The 25,779-nt window shown below is 37.2% G+C and overlaps 1 protein-coding gene across 8 annotated transcripts in view; it reads right to left on the bottom strand.

Annotated features, from left to right (window-relative positions):
* Positions 1-4,603: 4,603 nt before the first annotated feature.
* The window catches only part of APC (APC regulator of WNT signaling pathway), a 136,629-nt gene continuing 115,453 nt past the window's right edge, over positions 4,604-25,779 (bottom strand). For 4 of the 8 annotated variants that reach the window (XM_068535731.1, XM_068535729.1, XM_068535726.1 and 1 more), the window contains 7 exons: positions 24,979-25,074; positions 23,629-23,682; positions 19,768-19,907; positions 19,126-19,203; positions 18,720-18,836; positions 13,720-13,934; positions 4,604-12,138 (listed from right to left, as the gene is read on the bottom strand). In XM_068535731.1, coding sequence (XP_068391832.1) covers positions 5,553-12,138; positions 13,720-13,934; positions 18,720-18,836; positions 19,126-19,203; positions 19,768-19,907; positions 23,629-23,682; positions 24,979-25,074 — 7,286 coding nt within the window. In that variant the 3' untranslated portion in view covers positions 4,604-5,552. The remainder of the gene's footprint in view (positions 12,139-13,719; positions 13,935-18,719; positions 18,837-19,125; positions 19,204-19,767; positions 19,908-23,628; positions 23,683-24,978; positions 25,075-25,779) is intronic. The other 4 variants (XM_068535733.1, XM_068535732.1, XM_068535730.1 and 1 more) reach the window with 1 other exon arrangement.

Consider the following 25,779-nt stretch of genomic DNA (forward strand, 5'->3'; position numbering starts at 1 on the left):
CTTTTTAACATTGGGGTTACCACTAAATAAAAAAATTGAATTTGTATTTTTCCAAGTTAAAAGTAAAATAGTATCTTTTGACACTGCCTACTTAAGATTAGAAATTTAGCATGCTTTTACGTCTTCTCTCCCTTGTTTCCCAGTTTGGGTTGGAATAATCTGGAATTTAAGATTATTAAAATTATTAAGCATTTCATCTTTTCAGTTTTGAGTTACATGGACATTCACAATGAGATTCATTATCAGATTAACCACAATTATTTACACATTCATTCAAGTTTAAAGGTTTTATTGCTCAAACCATTTCCTTAATAGTTTCCCATTTATTTTAATTGCTTGGGCAGCAAGAATACTATGGTAGAGGTATGTCATGGATTCTGGTTTCCCAGTGCTTTAGAAACGCCCCTCATAGATTTAGAGAATTCATGTCTCATGCATCCTGCTTCCTCAATGGAGAAACCAAACAACCGAGCGTTCCCAGACTCTACAGGCAGGTGACAGAGCTTCTGCCAATCATGTCCACCCAAGCAAGACTTCAATCCAGAATTAAGCAGTGTGAGGAAGCAAGTGCTGCACAGAATCTTAATTTATGGGGAGGGTGGTGTCAGAGGGTTCCAGAGGTTAGGGGCAACAACTTGTTCTTTTTGAAGCAGTCTCACAGTATGGTTTGGGTATTATTTCCACTGTGGTTTCCAAGTCTGATTTTCTGGCTCTCATACAGCTCCTGTGAGCTACCTAAGATTCCTTAAATGAATGTCTTGTCTTTCAGAGAAGGTCTTGTTGTTAATAACTATAATAAGAATCCCAAATGATACAAGTATTCCAGATAAATTAAATGCTAGTTTGGCTGGTTTCAGAATTCTTAGGTAGTATTTCCATTTGCTTCCAAATGCTGTATATATTGTTCCATTGCTTTATTTTCCTTTTTGGCATTTGGTATTGCAAGAAGAAATCTGATGCCAACCTATTTTTTTTTTTTTTTGGTAGGCAGCCTATTCCTCTCTCCCCACAGATGATTTTAGAAAGCTTTCTCTATATTAAAAAATCAAAAAACCTCACAAAGATGTGTCTAAAGAGTCTTCTGTTAGTTTCAAGTTACTTCAGGAACAAAGTGAGTTTAGAAGTTCATAAATGCCCCAAACACAAGGAAAAGTAGAACTAGGCCCCAGAATCAGCAGGGACTGAGGTAACGCCAGGAGCTAGTGACTCCTGTCTGTCTCTCACTTGCTTTCTATGCCTCCCTCCCATATCTGTTCCTTCTCTCTCTAGTGACTTGACTTTCTCTTACTTTTAGCTTCATGATGCCAATCATGGTGGCCTCAGCCTTAACTCTACACGATCTTTTAGTTCCAGCACTCAATCACCAACCAGAAATTTCCTTTGACTCTTATTTAAAATTGGCCCAGTCTTTTTTTTTTTTTGACAAGCCTCACACGTCTTTGGTCACTGGTCAGTTAATGATGAGTCTCCCCTGGGTCAGGCATCTGCCTCTGGTGCAAACAGCCATGGTCGGGGGGAAAGACTGGGTACGGGGTTCAGTGACCAACAGTGAGACTAAGTGTCTGGGTTCCAAAAGGTGGTGTAGCTGGGGCAGGTAATGTGTGCAACATTCTCAATAGTTCATTTTTCACTACTGTTGCTTTATATTCAGTGGTCACCTCCACTAGCATAAAGTTGAGTATTTTTAATTAAAAAAAGGAACAGTCTCGTAACTTCAAGAAAATAAGCAAATAGTCACAGATTTTGAGAGTTATCCTGAATATCAGAAGTGTATTTAGCACCAAGAACAACATTATACACACAAAAAAACATACAGGTTGAGAGAAGCATCAATGGTCTAACAAAAACCAGAATATAGTTTTATAGACCAAAGAACAGAGGAGAATGGCAGGAAAATGACCTGGTGTTTATAGGAGTCAAAGTCCATAGGTTTCAACGCTACAAAGTAATATTTAAAAGTAGGCATAATATGAAGGAATTAGAAATTAAAAAAAAAATTTATACACTCTATTTCAACCATCAAGACTCTTGAAAAATTATTTTTGTTTGGTAAGTGTGAACAATCTGATTACTGAAATACTCTTCAGCTCTTGGCAATTTTCTTTTTGCATTTGTGGCACTCTGTTCTTTTGCTATCTTAGATACAAGGAACCCCCTGTGATAACATGAATGCAGATATAGTGCAACTGGCTCCCTTCTCCAGCAAGACTCATCCCTTCAGTTAATTAACCTTGTGGTAACTAGTCTATGGAAAAAGTTTTTTGACTGTACTTAGAGTGCAATTTGATTCTTTTGGGCTTATCTTTCATTTCATTATTTCCCTCTCATTAACTTTCCTGTTAGTGCAAGGTAACTTGTAAAGCTTATTCTCAAATACCAATTTGCCATAGTTAATTGGTTGTTTGTATACTAACAAAACGGGTGCATTTTTCTTTCATCTGAAGTCAATCTGCCTTCACTTCGAAGTTCTCTTTCCCCTTTTCTTGGTGTGTGTCTGTCTCTTTCGATCTTATTGCAAATCCAAATTAGATATTTGCTGAAATTTTTGCCTTTTTGATAACCGTTCCAAAGGGAACACTAGTCAATCCCTCAGACACAGTCACTGTCTTTAGAATTACCTGCTCGTTCATGTCTGGCAAATTTGTCTACTATTGGGAGCTGCGATGGGCTGTATCAGATTGTATGGCTCAATATTCGAATCTTTCCTGCCTAAAGGAGAGGGAAGTTTGGTATACTTTCTCGTATGTCGAGTCCAGTGGTTGAGAAGAGCAGCTGGAACTGAAGGCAGTCACTCAAGGAGCTTCGCTGTGGTGACACAGGGCAGTGGCTCTCAGAGTGTGGTTCCCAGACCAGCAGCATCAGCATCACCTGAGAACTTGTCAGAACTGCACGTTCTTGGGCCTCACTCAGAATCACAAAGTGTGGGCGTGTGTCTTAACATTTTTGGTGATTCAAATGCACTCTAGTTTTTTCTTTTTTTTAAACCACAAAGGACATATATTGAGCATGTTTTCGTATTACAACATTACAGAATAAATGTATGGATTAATTTAAAAAATACACACAAACATACAATAAACAAATGTGGCTTGGATTTGCACTAAGATCAAATGCACTCTAGTTTGAAAACCACTCACTGCCTTAGGAGTGCTGTTTGCTGCCGTCCAAAGATAACAGGGCACTTCCCTACTTCTCTTAACAGGCGTTGCAACTCCACGCTGGGCTCAGTACGCCGTTTGTAACAAGCATAAACTGAGAATATTTGGCCTGCTATCACTTATGGCAGCACTCTGTGAAGTTCTAAAAGTAGAATTGAGATTTGCTCCTTTACCAATTCAGAGCCATTCTCTCTAACTAGAGGGTCTCACACAGCAACTTTTTCCTCAATGGGCAATGCAGACTGATTGCACCTTCTCCCAGTAGGCGTTGTCTACCAGAATTCCTGAATTTTCTGGCATATGGAAGGCACCCTTTTTTCATTTTCAGCATTGATGTTTTTCTCCTTCCTTGAGAAAGGCAATTTTATTCTAATTGACTTATATCCCATCTCTTTCCATAAAAGTATTTGAAGTGGTTTATAAAAATTGGCACGAGTAACTCAAAAAAATAGAAAATCAGGACTAAAGGAAAAGGAAATATGACCTATATCCATGTGTCCCTGTTGGATAAGGCAGCCTTTGAGAAAAACAGAATAATTTAGTATTATTACTTAAAAACTATTTCATTCAGATAAAATTTGACAAAAATTTAAATGTAGATATACTCCAAAGGTCAGTAAATTGAGGTGTTTGCAAAGTGGTGCAGTAGAAAGAGTATGGGCTTTGGAGTCAAATGCCTTATTTCAAATCACAGCACTTATTTACTGGCATGTTAGTAAATGACTTTAAAAAAAAGTCATTACCTGTAAATGATAAACACAGGTAAGGGTAGATAATTAACTACATGATGTGATTTCAAAGACACCAGGTAGATGTGCTTACTCCTCACCCCTTTTCCCAGCATCCTGCTATATCCAAATACCTTTTCCCTTCCCCCCAACGCAGAGTGCATGAATTTTATTATTAAAAATAAATTTTCATTTATTCAACAAATATGTGAGCATTTATCATCATCCTTACCCTCTGATCATTTAGAACAAATTCTGGGAAGATATATTAAGTTAGCTTTTTAAATACTTCTATCAGTTTATCCTCCTTCCTGAAGGATTCTCTCCCTGCTGTGTGAGGAAGGGGGAGCTTGAACACATACTCCGCAAACCTATCAAAAACAAAGTTTCCCTTAACAGACAGGGGTTTCTAAATAGTCTTTTGAATATCTTAATAGTGTTAAATCTACCTTTGAAGTTCAACATGATTTGCATTTTCTGAGCATGGCAAAGTGCTGATTTATACTTGGTGCTAATCACACAGTAACTTTTTTTTTCAGGAAAGGTTAAGTGCCAATGCATGGAATGGTTAAATGCCAACAGTCAGCTTCAATTGTTTTTATTACAGTAAGAGGAATTTTACTCTTAATGCATAGAATTTGAAGAAAAAAATTATATAAGCTTTTAAAAGAGGCCCTTTTGATAATTATTAATACAAATGTGAAATAAGACCCTTAAACAAATACCGATTTCAGTAAGTTTATACATACAGCAATAATTTATTCTGAAATGTTCATTTAGTTTCTGTTGAGACACGATTCATGTCTCATTAATAAAAGAGCAGCCATCTCACCTCAAATACCAGAATATACAACAAGTTACAGCATAGCAAAAATTCTACCTACTTTCAGATAAAATCTAGTTCAGGTAAAATAGTTTCATTCAATGTTTTACAGTTACACAGATTTTGTTTTGTTTGTTTTGAGCACAAAATAGTGTAAGTTGTTACACTATAGCTATCTATATGAACATCATGTGACCACAGAATTGTTAATCATTACTTCTGAAATTGAACCATCAGTTTCATTCATGCAGTAAAGCAAAGCAGGCTGGGTAAACTTGTTCGTCGGGAACCATATTACTGTGAATTTCACAGCCACATGATTATGATGTCAGATGGACTCACAAGGACTAAAACAGAATGGTTTTTGCATAAATACCAATTTCTCCCTGATGTAAGTTTAGTCAGTTTATAATCTAGAAGTGATTGATAACAGCAATATATCATATCTTCTATCTGTAGTGTTATTTTAAGACAAGCAATAATTAAAGGATGATGGGATGGGATGCTACTTAAATACATGAAAAACATACTGTACAAATATACTTGGCTTTACCATTTTCTTCCTAACTATCAAGAGTGCCTCCCAAAATATGACCAGTGAAGATGAAGTATACTATCAAATATGGCTTCCAGAACAAAAACCCTCTAACAAGAATCAAACCTATTTACAAAATTTTTCAGTCTTTTAGTTTCATTTGAAACAAAAATTTTTTTGAATTTTATTTTTTATACAGCAGGTTCTTATTAGTTATCTGTTTTATACATATTGGTTGAAACAAAATTTCTACATAGCAGTTGTAATTAACACATAACACATTCTTAGTTTCATCATTCCAGCTCTTTTTAAACAGATGTCACAAGGTAGGACCCAGAATGGCGTTTAGGACTTTGAGTTCCACTGGATTCTGTATTGTCAGTTTTTGAATCTCGTTTCTTTGTGTTGTTATTCACTGGTGTTGGGATCTGAGATGGTCGGGCTGAAGTGCTATCTGCGCTGCTTTTCCTTGGGCTTGGGTTGTAATTAAAAGGACTCACTCTGGCAGCAACAGTCCCACTCGGTGAACTGTGCTTGCTTGAGCTGCTAGAACTAAATGGGGTACGTTCAGCTATAGAACTTTCATTAGTCTCTGATGCAGGGACAGGATTACTTTGTCCCGGTTTTGCCTCAGTTCCTTTTTGGTCTGGGGTATCTACCTGAATAAAGGAGTTCAGGCGGTTTTCCAAACCCATGGTGCGTACAGGAGCACTACCATTGCTCACATTTTGTTTTCCCTGATTATCTTTTGAATCTTTAGTGTTTGGGTTTCCCTTTTCTGAAACAGTGTCAATCACTGGGGGAGTATTTCCTGTTGGAGATCTTCCAGATCTAGGGTTGTTAATGGGACAGTCCTCAATTCTCACCCAAACATCCTCTGTTTTAGAAACAGCAGGTGCCATTTGATAAATCAGAGTCTTTGATTCAGCACCATTTGCAGCACCTGAGGAAGTGGTCTGAGAAGTACTACTGGTGGGAGAAATTTCACTTTCTTTTATTTTTCTCCATGTTCCTTTTGTGGATACTTGGTTTTCTTTAGTTTGTTTGGTTCCTGAAATAGAGTTCACATGTTTTTCATCCTCACTTTTTGCTTTTTCACTAGATTCTGATGAAGCGGAAAGAATTGAAGATGAACTTCCGGTTCTCCTCCAAGTGCTTACTCGGGGAAGGGATGATGAGTGTTTGCTGTGCTCACGTTTCCAGGTTCCTGACCTATTGATGGGAAGTCTGGAAGGACTTTCGGAATGAGAGCGTGCTATATCATGGCGCTTTACTGGTCTTCCATCATTATACTCTATGGTGGGACTGAGATTAGGTGGGAGTTTTCGCCATCCACCAGCCTGAACAGACGAATGTGTAGACAGAGACATATCAGGGAGGGAAGGACTTAAAATTGGAGTCTGTGCCTGGGACCTAGTGGGAGAATCTGGTCTAGAAGATGGAGAAAGAGATTCAAATGAAGCAGATTCCTCCAATTTTCTCCTTAGGGTTGGGCTTGGAGCTTCTTTGATGAAAGTTGACTGGCGTACTAATACAGGTCTCTCTGACCTATCAGATTCACTTCCACTTGATTTAGTTGAAGACATTCTAGAAAGTTCTACCTTTTTATTGGCTCCATTGCTAGTACTCATTTGATTTAGTCCTTTGGAGGCAGATTCACTTCTTGGGACACTACTGACATTCTTGGATAAACCCGTTTGTTTGGTGAGGTTCTGTTGGCTCATCTGTCTGCCAGGAGATGTGTAAGACATTTTCCCAGAACCCGAGGACTTAGTTGAAGCAGTACTAGGGGATGACGTCCTTGGCAGCTGAGATAATTTGTTAGGAGGACTTATTCCATTTCTACCAGGAGAAATTGAGTTTCGCCCTGGAGACTGCATAGGTCTACTTAATGGCTGCTGGGCAGGTCTTGACGGAGTGGAATCTCTAGATCCTGATCTAGAAGGCCCTTTATTTGACCCAGGTGTCTGGGATGCCTGCCTCGTAACGGGGCTTAATTCTGACTTCACTGATGGCTTGGCTCCTCTGGGGGAAGTGGTAGCTGCCTGACCTTCACTAGGGCTTTTGGAGGCTGGAGTCTTAAGGGGTGGGCCTTTTTTAGAAACTGGACTTGTACTTGAAGAGCTATTCCGAACTCCTGGAATGTGAATCATTGTCCTACCTCGAGAGATTGAAGGCATGTTTGTTTGAAGGGGTTGTTTCATTTGGCTTGAAACTTCCGAATTAGATCGAACTTTTCCAGTAATCAAACTTTTATAAACTTTTTTCCCTCCTTTTATTCCTTTATTTTCAGATTCTAACTTCTTAGTTTCCAATGTACTTTTCTCCCCAGGTTTTAGAATTCGTGGGCCTTTATTACTTGCAAAGGGTTTTTCCTCTTGATCAGGTGTAAGATGAAATGGTGATCCCAGAGAGATTCCTGATTTCAGGGAAAGGATGGAATCTGAATCAGACGAAGCTTGTCTAGATAAACATGCGGCAGCAGCAGCTTGATGTAAACTACTTACTATGGAATTTGCACCTTCCTGAATAGCTTTCCAATCGAAATTTTCTGAATCAGGGGATAAACCATGTTCTGAATCTGGTCTCTGTATATCTTTCAAATCGAGTGTCAAATCTTCTGCTAACATGCCACCCATATTTCTGGGACTATGCTTTTCATTATCAGCCTTGAGTCTTGAAGGCTTTTTCTTTTTTGGCATTGCAGAACTTATACATTCCTGCAACAGGTCATCTTCAGAATCAATACTGAGAGAACTGAGAGAACTGTTTCTTGAGAAACAAACAGGGGTATCTTCAACGTGAAATGATTTAGGAGCATAACCTGATGCCTGAGGTTTACTTGGCTCTCCCTGTGAGTCAGGGGGCTCTGTCTCTTTGATAGGTTCATTTTCCTTGTTGTTGTTGTTTTCTTGATCAATGTCACTAAGAGAACTTAGAGAGGAATTTCGGGAAAAGCAAACCGGAGTATTTTCAATAGCAAAATTCTGTAATTTCTCATCTGTTGCTGCCCCTCTGTCTGGTATATCTTTGGAGGACTGGGGAAAAGTGGATTGCTTCTGCAGCACGGGTTTAGGCTGACCTCGATTTATTGGATGTTTTGGAACAGCTTGTGTCTTACTAGCTGATTGTTGGTTTGAGGTTAGTTCTGTGTGGTTGGTAACTTTAGATTCTGATTCCTTATTTTCCTTCCCCTTTCTTAATTCAGCCTTTTCCCTGGAAAGGTCGACATCATCATCATCAAAATCTAGAGAACTCAAAGAATCATTTCGTGAAAAACAGTATGGAGTGCCTTCAATAGGTGTGTAATGATGAGGTGAATCAAAAGTAAAACTTCCTCTGACTCGATCTTCATTATTTGGGACCTTATCATTGAAGTCCTTGGAACTATTTTTCAAGTTCTGTTTCTTTGAATCTTTGTTGTCTGAGAAATTTCTTTCAGCATTTAAATTATTTTTTGAGTCTGTATTTTTTCTTACACGTGTCCTGTATTCAGTATTTTGTGGTATAGGTTTTACTGGTGAAGTAGGTTTCTTTTTCTTACCATCTAATTGATTTTTGTTAGTTCCAGATGAAGACATAGATGCTTGTTGGACCTGGTCCATTATCTTTTTCACACGGAAAGGCTTGTGACTTTTTCCTTTGGGCATAGCAGAATTAATGCATTCTGCAAGAATATCGCCTTCTTCTGTTTTATTGTCATCCAGTTCAGGTATAGTTACAGATGAGGCTTTCCCTGTTTGAGCCTCATCTGTACTTCTGCCTTCTGTAGGAATGGTGTCTCGTTTTTCAAATTCACCTGACTGTGTTCCTGCTCTAACACCTTCTCCAGCAGCTAACTCATTTGGAGGGGATTCTATTGTTAGATCACTTAGAGATGTAGCTGTGGAAAAGTTTATAGGTGTCCCTTCTACACAATACACCCGAGGCATATCATCTCCTGGTGTAAAACTAACATGCTTTTGTGCTTGTAATCTGTTTTGTGATGGCAGAAGTTTGTACACAGGCAGTTGACTTGGTTTCCTTGCCACAGGTGGAGGTAATTTGGAAGAAGTCTGGGCTGGCTTTTTGGCTTTGCGTGAAGATTTTGTTGGCATGGCAGAAATAATACACTCTTCTAGTATTTCAATATCATCATCATCTGAATCATCTAATAGATCTTTTTCAGAATCAGTGGGTTTTTCTGCCTCTTTTTCCTGGTTTTCATTTGATTCTTCAGGCTGCTCATTTTCTGTTTCATTCCCATTGTCATTTTCCTGAACTGGAGGCATTATTCTTAATTCCACATCTTTCTGAATAAATGGCTCATCGAGGCTCAGAGCACTCAGGCTAGATGAACAAGAAAATCCATCAGGAGTACTTTCTGTGGCAAAATGTAACAAAGTATCAGCATCTGGAAGAACCTGGACCCTCTGTACTGCAGCATTTACAGCAGCTTGCTTAGGGCCACTTTCTCTCTTCTCAGCACTAGGTGCTTTATTTTTAGGTACTTCTTGCTTAGTCTGAGCTGTTTGAGGAGGAGGGGGAGGAGGGGTTTTACTTCTGCTTGGTGGCATGGTTTGTCCAGGGCTATCTGGAAGGTCACTGGGGCTTATAATGCCACTCACCATTCCACTGCAGGGTTCACTCTGAACGGAGCTGGCAATCGAACGACTCTCAAAACTATCAAGTGAACTGACAGAAGTACATCTGCTAAACATGAGAGGAGTCTCCTGAACGTAGTGCTCTGGTGGACTTTTAGGTGTCTGAGCACCACTCTTTGATGGAGATTTGGCCCCTGAAGAAAATTCAACAGCTTTGTGCCTGGTAGATTCTGAAGATAAACCAGAAGCCTGGAGTCTGCTGGATTTGGTTCTAATGTGCTGTGACACTGTTGGAACTTCACTCACAGAATCTTCAGTTGATCTAGTTCCACTGTTTTCTTTTATTTCTGCTATTTGTAGGGTATTAGCAGAATCTGCTTCTTGTGTTGTCTGATCACACCCTATTTCATCTTCAGCTGATGACAAAGATGATAATGAACTACATCTTGAAAAACATATTGGGGTATCTTCTACACAGTAAGTCTGTATTGTTTCTTGGTTGATAGAGGGAACTTTGCAAGAGGAAGAGGTGGCTTTTTGGGTCTGACCGCTTCTGCTCTGTGCTGAACTTGGATGGAGCTGATTCTGCCTCTTGGCATTAGATGAAGGTGTGGATGTATTCTCACTGCTTGAAGAGATGTGTTCAGTTTTAGTGCTTTGTCCAGATGAATTCTTTGAGAATGAAAATGCTGGTTTCTGTGAAGAAGGAATGTCTGTGGTATATTTTAAACTATAATCAATAGGCTGATCCACATGATGTTTTTCTTCATTATATTTTATGCTATAATTGGTTGGTCTCTCTTCTTCCTCATGTTGCTCTTCCTCAGAGTAACGTTCACTATAGTTGGTTGGCTTATCATCTTCATAGTCATCTTCCTGACACAAAGACTGATTTACATTTTGATTAATTCCATGATTAGAACCTACTCGATTTGTTTCTGAACCATTGGCTGCTCTTGACCTATATGGGGAAACACATTCTTGCTGTCCAAAATGTGGTTGGAACTTGAGGTGTTTATCATCAGTGCTCTCAGGATATACAGGATAAGTTGTGCTTTGACTCCTTGATTGTCTTTGCTCATTTTGTTTTATTTCATCTTCTATTATATGTTTGGGTCTTGCCCATCTTTCATTCTGTGAAGGACTTTGCCTTCCGGAGTTCAACTGTTCATCAGAATATTTAAGACTATAATTTATTGGTGTATCTAGTTCTCCATCATTATCATCCATATGATTTGCACTATGTATTTTATGGGCTAGGTCAGCTGGATACTGACCATAGCTGCAAAATTTACTTTCATCATCTTCAGAATAGGATTCAACTGAAGGTTTCATTTGACCTCTTTTACCATAACCATCACTACTGCTGACACTATTTAAACTATCATTTGAAGATCTCTTGTATTCTACTTTGGCATATGGCACTGGACATGTCCTGTTTGAGTTTTCTGACTTGGGGAAGTTGTAAGAGTTTGCATGTGTGTGGGCAGTAGAGCTTCTTCTTAGTGCATTCCTCTCATCTGTCCCACAGTGTAGTTCTGGGGTAGACCCAGAACTTCTGTCTTCCTGGGAGGTATGAATGGTTGATACTTCTTCCATGACTTTGGCAATCTGGGCTGCAGTGGTAGAAATCTGCAAACCTCGCTTCGAAGAGGTTCCTGGATTTTCTGTTGCTGGGTGGTAGTTGACTAGGCTAATACCTCGTTCTCTCTCCAAACTTCTATCTTTCTCAGAACGAGAACTATCTAAACTTCCCCTTGACGAAGAGGAGCTGGGCAACACTGTAGTATTTAAATATGGTGACAGGACAGTCATGTTTCCAGTATTAAAATTGTCTGACCTATTATCATCATGTCGATTGGTGTCAAAAACATAGTCACCATAGAGATTTTGCTTGTGTCTCTGCTTACTACGATGAGATGCCTTGGGACTTAAATTGTCAATATTGTCAAAAGTTTCTGATAAATGCTGAGCATCTAATTCTGCTTCTAGGGCTTTTTGTTTCCTGACATGAAGAGAAGGCAAGCTTGAACCAGGAGACATGATATTGGCATCCTTATACTTTGCAGGTCTATTTGCCATGAGATTCCTTAAAGCTGCAGCACTTCCCATAGCAATCATCTTGTGCTTTGAATGAATGAGGTTCTTGAGCATGCTGACTGCTCCCATGTCCCATAATGCTTCCTGATCTTTAGGATTTCTTGCTGAGAGATTCCACAAGGTTCCGCATGCATTACTGACTATTGTCAAACTGTGAGATTTCAAGTGTTGTAATAAGGTTTGTAAGCAATTATTCTCTCTTAGGATTTGCCTGAAATAAAAATATCACAAAAGTAAGGTAAAAATCTGTTCATAGTAACAACAAATAAAAGGACAGAAAACAAATTTAAATCTAAGGATAACTACTAAAGCTTATTAACAACAGGCATAATAAAATTACACCAAATTATACTATAAATTTCAAGCATTACCCATCTCCTTTTGTTCTATCTTAGTTCATTTAATGTTTATTGTTTTAAAGTACTCATCTGTCAGACTAAAAGAAGTAAAAGCATTAAGTTTAATCAATTCTGCATTTCCTATTCTGACCCAATAGCTTTAAACATTTTTTCTTGAGCAGATGTATTTACTTTATTTACACAGTGACGGAGTTTCTCAGTTTGAGGAGTACAGATGTATTATGAAATCTTAAGCTGAACAGGGGCTGTGGTAATTTAATCTCTGGATGGGCACCACAATGTCGACAAACTGAGACATCTCAGAAGAGGTAGACAGAAGAAACTGATTGACAACAGATCTTTACAAAGTCAGGGAGCACACTGTAAGCTCCTAGGTCAGCAGAATGACTTTTAGATAATCTTTCTGCCTCTGGTTTGATTATGTAATACTGCCATTCCCCCTTACATGTGTTCTCGGGCAAACTGTGTGTAGTCGTTATTTCTAAAAATAAAGTGAAAGAAAAGTTTTCAAAACATTAACTATAAAAACAAGAGTTAAGAGTCAGCATAATGAATGTTAGGATCTGAAAGAGCTATGGCTTGTTTAAGGCATGGTAAAATGAAGCTTAATGACAGCACAGTCGGCGCTGGTGGGCTTTAAAACTGATAGGCAAGGGTGCAGTAAGCTTTACCATGGCGGCTCTCTAGCAGTCCAGTAGACACCTGAGTGCTTACTGAGTCTAAGAGGTCTTCTATGAACAGAAGAAAGGGCTATAAGGCTTGTAGCTGGTGCATCAAAAACTTAAAGAAAAGATGTTTACATTCTTTTCAAAGCCATTTTACTAAAAGTACCTCATAGTCTTTTTGAAAATGAGAGAGGAACAATACAGGATAAAATAAGTAAATATGCTGTGAAAGATACCCATATTTTTTGTTGAGATAATACAGAGCTCAAGTTCTGAAAATATGTGCCTTGTATCTGAGGCGCTCTCTTAGGTTTCACAGCTCTAACAGATTGGATGAATGGCGGTTGGCTGAAAAATATTATGATTATTGATGTTATGGCACCACTAGAAAAATGTGAACCATTGTACTCTCCGGATCATAACCACAAGGTTTTGTTTTTTATAAACCTCATACTCGTTTAAGCCATGCTAACATATAGGAAAGGATTTTCTTCTCTGTAATATTTATGACTTTCATTTTTTCTTCTACACATGGGTTATACCTCTCAAGTATCATTTATTTCTAGACATCTTTATGATACTATGAACTTTTATTAGAATAAATATGTTAACGAATAAGTCAGGAATTAATAGTTATATTTTCATTGTCATAAATGTCATTTGGCTTAGAACTTGCATAATTACACAAAACACTGCATACAGCTGAGTCTTTCTGAGAGTATGAATCTTACAATTTCATTTAAAAGTAATATAAAACCCTGTATTTACCTGTGGTCCTCATTCGTAGCTATCAAGCTGGACACATTCCGTAATATCCCACCTCCGCTTTCAATAATAGCTAAAGTATTTGTCTGGCTCCGGTAAGTGAGAGTGCCAACCAAAAATGCAAGCGCACCATCTACGGCACATATATCAGCTTTATTCTCAGTGCAGTGTGCTGACAAATTCCATAAGGCACTCAATACGCTTTTGAGGGTTGATTCCTATCAAGAAACAGAATATGCGTCATCTAATTAGAGTTGGAATTTCCTTCTTATAACGTCTATGTTTACTTCTATTGAGGAAGCTTTTTTTTTTTTTCCTCTTTAAATCTTCCCTGCTGCCCATCCTTCACTGGTAAAGTATTAGGAACTCCTCATTTAGAAAAACTTTCATAAAATACCAAATCGAACTTAAGACAGTGATATCCCCATGAAACAAGCAAAACGCAATATTAAAATAATGACCTTTATGAACTTTATTCTAAGTGTTTAGATGGTGCACACATATCTCACAAGAGCTTATATTACAATATGAAACAGAACTGATGTGCATTCTGAAAAGATAGCATTTTCAGGACAACAGAAGCTAGAAAAAACCCTCTACATGCCAATATGGAAAGATATCTAGATGTATCATTAAATGAAAAGAGCAAGCTGCAGAAGAGTATCTGCAATCTTGTTTGTATAAAAACACACATACATATATTTATGTGTGGTTGATTCAAAAGTAACAATGTAACTTATTAAAAAGAAAGCATACTAGGAAAACTCCAATTTCTTAAAATCCCCAAAGAAACAAAGTAATTGAAAAACCAGAACTCCCTGGTATACAGTATCACAGTAAACTGACAAATTATAAATGTCACAGAAAATACTCTGAGTATACAGTTAAGGATATTTGGTCAAAACTTGCCATGATCCTGATGTCAGTCTTTCTTCTTACTACAAATCAATCAGCGAACAAACAAACATTCATTAGAGATCTACTCTGTGCCTATCACAATTAGAGGCACTCCAGAAAACATAGCAACTGATACTTGCTTTGAAGGTGCTAACTGTTTACTCTGGGGAAAAAAGAATGCAAAACCATACTTGAAACCAAGGGCTCTAATGGAAAGATTATTGCCATCTGAATTTAATTAAATAAGTAAAATATTTCATGGAGGAGAGCAGCTCTGCAGAAGAAAAGACCCGTACATTCAGAGAGAAGGCAGGGGAAGTAGAAGGAGGAAAGGCATGGAAGTGGAAATAAGCAAGGGAGGACTAAAGGACAGAAAGAAGACACAGAGGAAGTCAAAGTCCATGCTGGGGCATTGTGGGAAGTAAGGTCAGAGAGGTAAAAGAAGGCCCTGAATGTCATGGCAAACATTTTGGGCCTAACCCAATAAGGAACTAGCCATTGTATTCTCTTCATCAAGGTAGTAAATGAATAAAACAGTGTAGGAGCAGGTTTAGATACTACTTATCAGGAAGCAGGGAAGAAGTGCTTTCACCACTGAAGATGTGAAAAGGCTAAGAGCTCAATTTTAATTATATTGTGAATGAGGTAAAGGTGGGACATTCAAAGTATCCTGAGAACAGAAAAAAATGGCAAGAGTTTAGAGGAGTGAGCTAAACTTACAACTGACCTAGAGGTGAGAGTTGAAGGTAGGAAAATAGAATTTGCTCTCTTCAAGACTACATGTAGAGGGCCAAAGGTCTTGTTTCAAAGAAGCTTTATAGTTAAAGGAGACAAGGAGAAATGATTAGGTTTGGAAGTACACGTGGTAAAAACAAAGGGAAGAGATTCAGTAAGGAATGTGATCAAAAAGTATCAAATATAGGTGTAGGTAGAAAAGAAATACCCTAGTTAATCTATAAGTCTAGATTTTGTTAGAAGCAATATTAGAAAGGACTGAAGAAGGTATGGCCAGTTAAGAAATGAAGCAAGTGACTATGTGTTCAGGGTTTTGGTTCTTATAGGAAAAAGAGAAACACTGCAGAAGTTAGAAGAAGCAACAGAGGATTTTTGTTTTCATTTTCAAAATACTGGGCTTCTTACAGATAGCTGAAACATAAAAAAGCCTACTTCTCTACACCCAGTAGAGAAGATACAGAAGACAAGAGCAAGGGACTAACAGCTTTGTGTAAATAGCCACGCTTAGGGCACAGAGTGCAGGTGAAGGAAAGATTCTGCTGTGTAGAAGAGTAAGAGCCAGCGAATGATGGTAAAATGATGCAGTACGTGGGGAACATGGAAGGTAGTTTTGGTTCTTGTGGTCATTAGTAGTAAATGAAGTTGACAAGGAAGAGATGACAAATTAAAAAAAGAGAAAAGAACGTTCATAATGACGGTTGCACTGAATGTAGAAAAAGAGGGAAAAAATAAATTCTAATACTGCTAACCAGAGCAGGCCCAAACCAGAATTGGATATTATAAATTACTGATGGGCTACTTTTTCCAAGATTGGGCTTGCATTAAAAATATATAGATGAATTTAGGGAGAAATGATCTTTAAACTACTACTCTTCCTTTACAAGAACAGGCTATGTCTTTCCATTTACTATGGTCTTCTCTTATGCTTCTCAGTAGGATGTGTCTTTTAATCTAACTTTCTTGGTTTGTAGCAATTAGTTTGTATGTAGATCTTTGAGGTCCTTGAGCGACAATAAAATAATGAGCTATTCAGCAGCAATACAAGTTCCCATAATACCTACAAATACATTAAATCTTTCTGAAAATACACAAGCTTGATGAGAAAGGAGTCTTAAAGTGTACATGGCGCTAATTTTTTTTGTATACTTTTATTAAGGTATAATTAGAGAACAATAAACTGCACATATTTCAAGTGTGCAATTTGATCATTTTTGATGTGTGTGTATACCAAGATAACATTTATATCACCCCTTCCATTTTCCTCATGCCGCCCATAATCCAACCCCAACCCCAGGCAACGGCTATTCTGATTCCTGTCATTGCAGATTATTGAATGTATCAATAGGTCATTCTTTTTTTTTTTTTTTTTAATAGCCAAACTGTATTCCACAATTTGTTTACCCATTTACCTATTGATGGACATTTGTGTTATTTTTAGTTTTTGGCTATCACAAATAATCTCTCTGTGAATATTTGTAAGTCTTTGTGTGAATTTAAGTTTTTGTTTCTCCTGGGTGGCCAGGTTGTATGGTACGTAAATGTTTAATTTTAAAACACTGCCAAATGTTCTCTAAAGTTGGATAGGCATACCTCAGAGATATTGTGGATTTGGTTCCAGACCATTACAATAAAGCCAATATCGCAATAAAGCCAAGTCACATCATGTTTTTTTTTGGTGTGCATATAAAAGTTATGTTTACACTATACTGTAGTGCATATAAAAGTTATGCTTACACTACACTGTAGTCTATTAAGTGTCCAATAGCATTACGTATAAAAAAATGTACATACCTTAACTGAAAAATAATGCTGTTGGAAAAATGGCACCGATAGACTTGCTTAATGCAGGGTTGTCACAAACCTTCAATTTATAAAAAATGTAATATCTGCAAAGTGCAATAAAGCGAGGTATGCCTGGATGCCATGTAACATTCCCGCCAGCAGTGCGTGAGAATTCCAGCTGCTTAACATCCTTGACAACAGTTGGCCAATCTTTTAAATTCTAACCAATATAATATCTGTAATGGTATCTTGTTGTAATTTGTATTTTCCGGATGACTAACAATGTTGAGTATCTTTTCAAGTGCTTATTGGCTATTCACGTATCTTCTTTTCTGCAGTGTGAGTACAAGTGTTCTGCTGATTCGGTAGTGTTTTAAAGGTATCTTTATGCAGACCCTAAGTATATTTGAGTATTACCTTTTTTTCCTAGTTTTGAGATATAGTTGACACGTAACACTGTTTAAAGTATAAAGCATAATGATTTGACTTATAAACATCATGAAATAATTACCACAATAAGTTTAGTGAACATCTATCATCTCATACATACACAAAATTAAAGAAATAGAAAAAAAATTTTTTTCATTGTGATGAGAACTCAGGATTTACTCTCAACAATTTTCATATATAATGATCCAGCAGTGTTAATAAGATTTATCACACTGTATATTACATCCCTAGTACTTATTTATCTTATAACTGGAAGTTTGTGCCTTTTGACCACCTTTGAATATTATCTTTATATCCAGTTATTTAGTTGAATACTTATTTCTAACAATTCTTCAGTTGATTTTCTTGGGTTTTTCAGGTATAAAATAATATAATTTAGAAAAAATACATAAGTAAACAAACAAAATCCGCAGACTCTTCCTTCTCTGAAAAGGAAATTTTGAAGAGAAAAACATGTAGGCTCTGGATCAAGGAGGACTGGTTGGGTGAAAGGAAATTCAGATTAGCTAAAAAGACTTGCTTAGTTCCTCTCAAATTTCAATTAAAAAAAAAATTAGCTTAGTTTCTGAAGTAGATATACTATCTGGAGATTATTTCCTTTTGTAAACAAATTATTATTTGAGGGATTTCTCACCTTTGGGTCTGATTACCTCTTGACAGGGTGACTATCAGAATTTGAGGACTCAGGTAGATTGAGATTTGGGCAGCGAAGAGTTAACACTTAACACCAGTGATTGGCAACTGAGGGTGATTCTGTCCCTTTTCCTTTACAGAGGACATCTGGTAATATGTGGAGATATTCCTGATTGTTATGACTGAGGGGAAGGTGTATTGGCATCTACTGCGCAAAGGCCAGGGATGCTGCTAAACATCCTACAAGGCACAGATCAGTCCTCCAAAACAAAGACTTATCTGGTGCAAGATGTCAACAGTGCTGAGTCTGAAAAACCCTGACTTATACTAGGCTACTTTGTACAATCTTTTCCAGCTTAATACTTTAGGAGTTTGGAGCAGTCTAAGTCTAGGGATAGGTAAGATAAGAGGGTCAGAAATTAGTGAGTCTCAGGGGTGGGAGATGGCAGCAAAAAAGTAACCAAAGATGAAATCCATATTGCAATACTAAATGTTTTCAAAGGTACCTTTTTCACTTCCAAAGCACATTCCATCAATGCTTTCACACTTCCAACTTCACGCAAAGTCTTTTTACTATTTACATCTGCTCTCCAAGACAGATTTCTCAAAACACTTGCAATAACCTGCAAATGAATCAATTTTAGAATAATTTGTTTATAAAATTATTCATACTAGTTGCTTTCTTGTTCGCAATATTAAGAGTAGAAATATATTAATAAATAAATTTCTTCTAAATGCTAATATAGTGCCAAAAGGAATTCCTACAATATAATTATTTTCCTCTATTTTGGTGTTAACGTAGCCACAATTTAAACATGAGATGCTAAACACTGAGCCACAGCTTAAATTAATCTAAATCAGGGTATTAACCCACTAACAGCCACGAAAAACATTTGACATTCTAAGCAGTACCTGCTGTAAGTCCTCACTTTCAGATTTTAGTTGGGCCACAAGTGCTCTCATGCAGCCTTTCATAGAGCATAGTGTAGCCTGTAAATCAAATATTACAGAGGGTCAATAATAAGGCAACCTGGAGCCATGCTTTATTTTTGACTAGTAAACTTCAAATCCAGTTTCAATCGTCTCATTCAATCCTAACTAATGTTTTACCCATAAAAGAACTAGAACCAGATTACATAAATGAAAGACAAATACCCTCCTAATCCTTTGGTATTTGTTCTTCTCTTGGCAAACCGGAAAAATAAAGTGAATAAATGATAAGAAACAAAAAGCAAAGGGTTTTAAAGTCTTTTATTCGGATGGAACCAACACGTGTATAACACTTGCACCAAGATTTCCAGATTTTTGTTATCATTCCCAGGAATAGTATTTTAAATGTGATTACATAAATCCACTACTGTGTTCCATCTTTTGCCTTTGTTTAGGCATAAGACAACCAAATGAGTAAGGATATGCAGTGAGGTATGAAGTACAGGTTTTTGTTGGTCAGTGTTTAATGAGCAGAGTGACAAAAAGTCAGTGAAAAGTAGTTTGTATGAAAGTAAAATAACTCATACCAGAGATATCATAAGAAATGGATCTTATAAAACATACCTTGTTGGCTACATCTCCGAAAGTCAAGTTTGTCAAAGCCATTCCTGCATATCGTCTTAAGGTAATACTGTAGTGGTCAGTAGTAAGTCCATACATTTCACAGTCCACTTGCAATAATTCTGCAATGGCCTGTAGTCCCCCTAATTTAAAAAGGGCAAGAGGAAAAAGATAATAATCTAAAATAAAACAAATGGGTACCAAGTTTATAAATTATTAGGAAAAAAACCTCAAAGAATGAGAATATATAAATTTAATTTTGTCTTTAGAATTACAAGCTACAGAAAATATTATAAAGGACTCTTGTGTAATATACTTATAAAGTACAAGTGACAACTATTCCATTTTCTGCCAGTTTCTCCACCCTCCAGCCCCTTGCCTTACCGAGTGAAATGAACATTATACTCTATTTACTGCACGTACACTGTATCTTGTCATGGATGAAGAAGGCTGTTTTCTAACACTAGGTCTTCCTGAATGTAAGCAGTAAAAGGTAACTTATTTTTATTATTAGGACTTTACAAACACTCTTCATTGTCACACACTGTGGCCTAATTACTTTAATATATTTTTATCTCCCAAATAATTTTTAGTATCCTTAGGAATACTAAAACTTCTAAATGAAACTGTGCATGAAGCAAAGCTTATTTTTTTTTATGAAAAAGAATTACCTATTCAACTTATTACTGAACTCTATAAAATCATTTTTAATTTTTACTTTTTTAATTCTTACTTTTCTTTGATACTCATGAAGTGTCAAATACCAATACTAGGATTTAGTATTTTCTTTCCCCTTGATTCCCACCAATGGGTATACTTAACAATGCCCACAGTGGTCAGCAGTAGGAAGGCAAGGAGGAAAATGAAGGGAAAGGAAAGGAAAAGACATAAAGGAAGGGGTGGTAAAAAGATAAAACAAAACAAAAAGACAAAAGGTGAAGCAAAATGGTGAGGGAGTGAATAAAAAGAAAAATAAAAATGCATATGGAGGTTATTCAAAATATTATTCATCATCAATATTAATCATCACGGGACTAGAGATATTCTTTTGTCAGAGAAGTGGCTTAGACAGAAAAAGAGAAGATGAATATAAACAGGCAATTCTTGGATACTGTAAGTCTAAACAATCAGGTCATTAATCTGAAAGAGGATCGGTACATTTTTGTAAATGATCTAGAAGTGTCAGTATGTAGATGAATCAGCAAATCTGCAAAATAGACCAAGTTCTATCTTGGGTCAAGAATGCCAGGTCAGGGGATTTAACTCTTGGAACATTGGTGTAAATCTTTATAACTAGCACCAACGACAGATGAGTTTGAATGTAGGTAAGTAAAAATTAATTTGGTTAAGGAAAATCCAAACCATATTTAGGAAGATTTTCCTCCATCCACCCATGATGATGGGAAGATAAACAGCCAACAAAAAAAACAGCCAATGTCTTTATGGAGCTTACAGATTAGAGCAAAGACAGCCACTGAACAACTAATTTAAGTGTACTGGATTGTGTAGAAGCACAGGGCAAGATAACAGGTGAACTTAACCTAGACTGGGAGGATCAAGAAAATGGCTGAGGAAATAATGTTTAACTTGAGACTTAAAGGATGAATGAATATCTAAAAAGGGTGGGGCAGAAACAATAAGGAAGCATTTCAGGCAGATGAAACAGCATGTGCAAGGACTGCTGGGCCTGAAATATACAGCAACAAGGAGAGGGTCACAAGGTGAGGCTACAAAAATGGGTAAAGGCCAGATTATGCAAGACTTTGTGTGCCTCACCAAGGATTTAAGGCAGGGGAAGGAATAATCAGATGTATGTTCTAAACAGATTCCTATGACTGTAGGCTGCAGAATGGATTATGATTGGAAGTGAGGGGACAAGTAAGACAAACTATGGGAGAACAGGAGAGACGATAGAGGCTTGCTTGGGGTGGGGATAAAAAGAGCAGTGATTTGAGATATATTTAAGAACCAGAATTAAAGCATTTATGAGATATAGGGGATAAGAATAGACTCATGGATGTCTTCTAAGATTCTGGCTTCAGCAAGTGGGTTGACTGGAAGACCATTTTCTGAGAAAAGGAACCCTGGAAGAGACAGAGGTTTAGGGATGGAGGAGACAACAAACTCAGTTTCTGTCAGCTGAGTCAGAAATGTCTGAAAAATCATCTAGGTGAAGATGTCAAATGAGCAGTTTGAAAAATGTGTGTAAATCTCAGGAGAGAGAACTTGGATTAAGCTGTAAATTAAGCTGAAAAACAACTGTAACTGAAGCCATGGAGTAGAGGATGCTGCCTAGGGAGAGTGGAAGGAAGCCTAGTACAGAGCTTCAAAAAAGTCCACTATTTATTACTTTGGTAAAGAAGAAGGAACCACCGGTAAAAGAACTGAGAGTTTTGACCCAGGAAACAGATCCGGCAGTCATTGTTGACCTGAAGACAGTGGCCTTGTGTACTGAGGAGATCACCAAAATGTTGAGGATTATAAAGCAGACGATCAAAGCCAAAACAAAACATACTATGCTTCGTGCCTACATAAAATCCTGCCTGGCGCAGCAGTATCTGTGATACTGTTTTAAGAAAGGTGAAATGATCTAAAGAAAATCCCAAGAAGGCACTTGACTACTTTTGTATGGAAAAACCAAAAATCTTAGGACTTGATTGTGAAAACGAAGATTAAAGAAGGATTTGGTCAATGCCAATAAAACCATGAAGAACGTGGCTAATGAAAAAAAGGACATTCAATAAAATTTAGTGTGTCAGATAAAAGAGAGAGCCCTTTATGATTTCAGGCAGGTAAAAAGAAAACTTTCAGTGAATTTTAAGGCAAAGAATCTATACATTAAAACTATCAATGGATTCACAAAAATATGATGTGAATTCATGATCAATACAATAAAAAATAGGTTGCCCTAAGAAATATTAGGATGTTTCAAGGTAATGCAAAGGTCATGAACACATCCTTCCACATTTTCTTGGTGTCTATGTTAGAGAACAGTGGTCCAGATGAACCAAATACTATCTCATATGGTATCTCATAACCTTACAGATAGTAGAGGATCAATGGCTTCAGGTGACATTTAACAAAATCCTTAATTTAAACTTATCAAAAAGAGATAATAGAAAGATGATACTTAAGTTTTAAAACAGTATATTACTTTTCTTTTACTTGGTTTAGATAGTCACCATTAGCATGAAACGCCTCATTCTAAAATAAATATTAGGGGCTCAGCATCAATATTCTATATATTGGTGTTTCACAAAATTTCCCGATCATAAGAATCACCTGGGCCACTTATTAGATTTGATTCCTAGGTTCCCTCCTCCGGAGATTCTATTTTACTAAGCTTGCTTACCACGCACGGGCCAGAGAAATACATGGTTTGACAACTGCCTCTGGTGATCATTATGATCTAGTTTGGGAAACACTAATGCAAATTAACTATGAATTCCTTGAAAGTCAGGACCACGTCTTAATCATTTTTATACCTAGTGCCTAGCACAGTTTCTGAGACAGAGCTGGGAATTAATAAATGTATACATTACTGATACTATGGCCTGAAACTTGCAATACTAATAGGTGCAAACTTAAATGACCCTAATAGTTGTAGAATTTTCTTCTATGTACAAATGACAGTCCTAGCTGACTGGGCTTAGAAATTTCCCTTCATCCACCTGGGACTTCTTTCCTCCTTATTCCTCACTGTCAGATCCCTTGTGCTGTCTTAATCCATCTCCCCACGGTCCACACACCTTGATCCTTCTTTTGCTCCAATGCAAATTCAGAGGCTAGGAGTGAGAAGAAGGTAATCCCCTGTGGCTATATCCCCAGCAGTCACACCCCCAGAGGCCCCATCCTGCTCCTCACCTGAAAGCCCCTGCCCTAGCTCCTGTGATGAAATGCCCCGGGTAGCCTTCCTACCTGAAGAAGGAAGAGGAACAAATACTGAGTCTAGATTTTACTTGGAAATTCAGATGATTAATGTGTCAGTCCTAGTCTATAGTTCATTGGAACACAGGAACATTTATAAAAAACGTTTGTGGGAGCTAAAAATTGGATTAGTTTTCCCGTTTATTCATTATTTTCCCCATTATTACTAGCGTTAAAAAAAACACCCAAACTTAAAATTTCACCAATGCTGAGACAGTACTGAGGAGGGGAGAACTCATACGCTCATACTCAGTTTCACAGGAGGCTGGGGGCATGAGGGAAGGAAAGAGAATCAAGTGGGCCGACTGCTAGGGCTTGTGGGAAGAAAAGCATGGCTGGAGGGCAGGCGGAAATCACAAAGTACACAGCCTCCCAAAGTGATGACTCTGAAGGAGACAACACTCATTTTTGGCCGTTCAGGTTCTCTGTGTTTAAGAGTGTCATGACTTTGTCACTTTTAAGATAAGTGATGAATGATAATGATGAGGGGTGGCAGGAATACAAGGAAGGGGCTTGAATGAAATGTAACATAAACGGCACAAAAAGCAAGGGCACAGCTACACTAAGATGGAAACTCAGTGTATGGTTCTTGCTTGTGGCACGATTAGAGCGATCCAGTTCACATGAGATGGCTCAGCATGATGCAACTTATAAATACCACATGTGCAAAATGAACCTAGAAATCAAAGAAAAACCATTACATGAAAAATGGGGGGCACAAATGCAGGTTATATAAGGTTTAGAGTATGTGAGAACACATACCTAAGAGTAATCCTTCCACAATTAATGGAATGTTTCTAACATAAATCAGAGCATAATGCTTTTCCGTATTAATCAGTTTCAGAGATACCACGCTGCTTATCATGAAAATCTAGTAAAGTACTGATAACCATGAAGATAAATGAGAATCTTAATAATAATTCCTTCTGATGTCTTTCAGAAGTGACTGAGTTCAAGAATAATTACGTAGCCCCACGTCTCAAAACAATTCAAATTACCCTCCCCGTCAACTGTCACCCAGAGTCTACCTTGACAATAGGGGCAAGAATGGACCATTTAGTATTTTTTCCAACCTTTGGCTAAGATTTTAAAAATCCAAGTTAGGTTACAAGGGTAGCAGTTTCTGCCACTTAGGACATTGTCTGTCTCCTCTGGAAACCAGAGTATAGTCATTTGCTACAAGGAGGAAGCAGATGGTAATAAAAGTTAGTGGCCTTATATCCTAATTCAACAATGATGAAAAATCTTTAGTATTCTTCTATGGCATTAAGAAACATTTTGTCTTACCAAGTTCATTCATTGCGTGTCTATGCTCCTCATCAAACGAAAGTTTCATTAGAACACACACAGCAGGACAGATTTGATGTTCAACAGGAGCTGGCACTGAAAGATAAAATTGACATAAACCATATGCTTTGTTTTCTCAAAAGTAGTGATATTTATTATACTTAAAAAATACTCAGGGCTCACTAATACATCCCTAATGCATAGCAGTTTAGTGAATCAACAAGTTATTTGCTGAAGAGATGAATAAATACTACAAACATGGAAAGGAAAACGTAAGGGTTTTTTTTGGTTCCATAAAAATGTCTACCTCTCATCAGCCTTTGACCAAGTCTGCTGGACTAAGTCCCATGCAGGTTTATGCTATAATTCAAATAACTTAAAAATTATATTGGCTATATGAAATAATAAAAACGTTTTGGTATAAAACTTTTTATTTGCAATCTCTATTTAAACTTAAAGACACATGGCTGTATACAAATGTAGTAGAGAAACCTAGTATAAACCTAGTATAGAAAGCTTACTATACAGATACCAGATAGTAAACAAAAATTTAAAGACAAGGTGTCCAAGAAAATGTACCTGCACATTTAATACTATGCACAAAGTTTCAAAACTGTTACTTGAAATAAAAATTTAAAAAGCAAGTCTATTTTTCAGAAGTAATAATATTTATTCTATTTAACTTTTCTGAGAATAGGTATTAAGAGCACAAAATGCGAGTCATTATACAATTGTGGACAAAGAAAACAATCCAGAAAGACAATGTTCTTCCAGTAAAGCATCCTATAGTTCTCCTCATCC

Source organism: Eschrichtius robustus, chromosome 2 (genome assembly GCF_028021215.1).
Source record: "Eschrichtius robustus isolate mEscRob2 chromosome 2, mEscRob2.pri, whole genome shotgun sequence".
Taxonomy (NCBI): Eukaryota; Metazoa; Chordata; class Mammalia; order Artiodactyla; family Eschrichtiidae; genus Eschrichtius; species Eschrichtius robustus.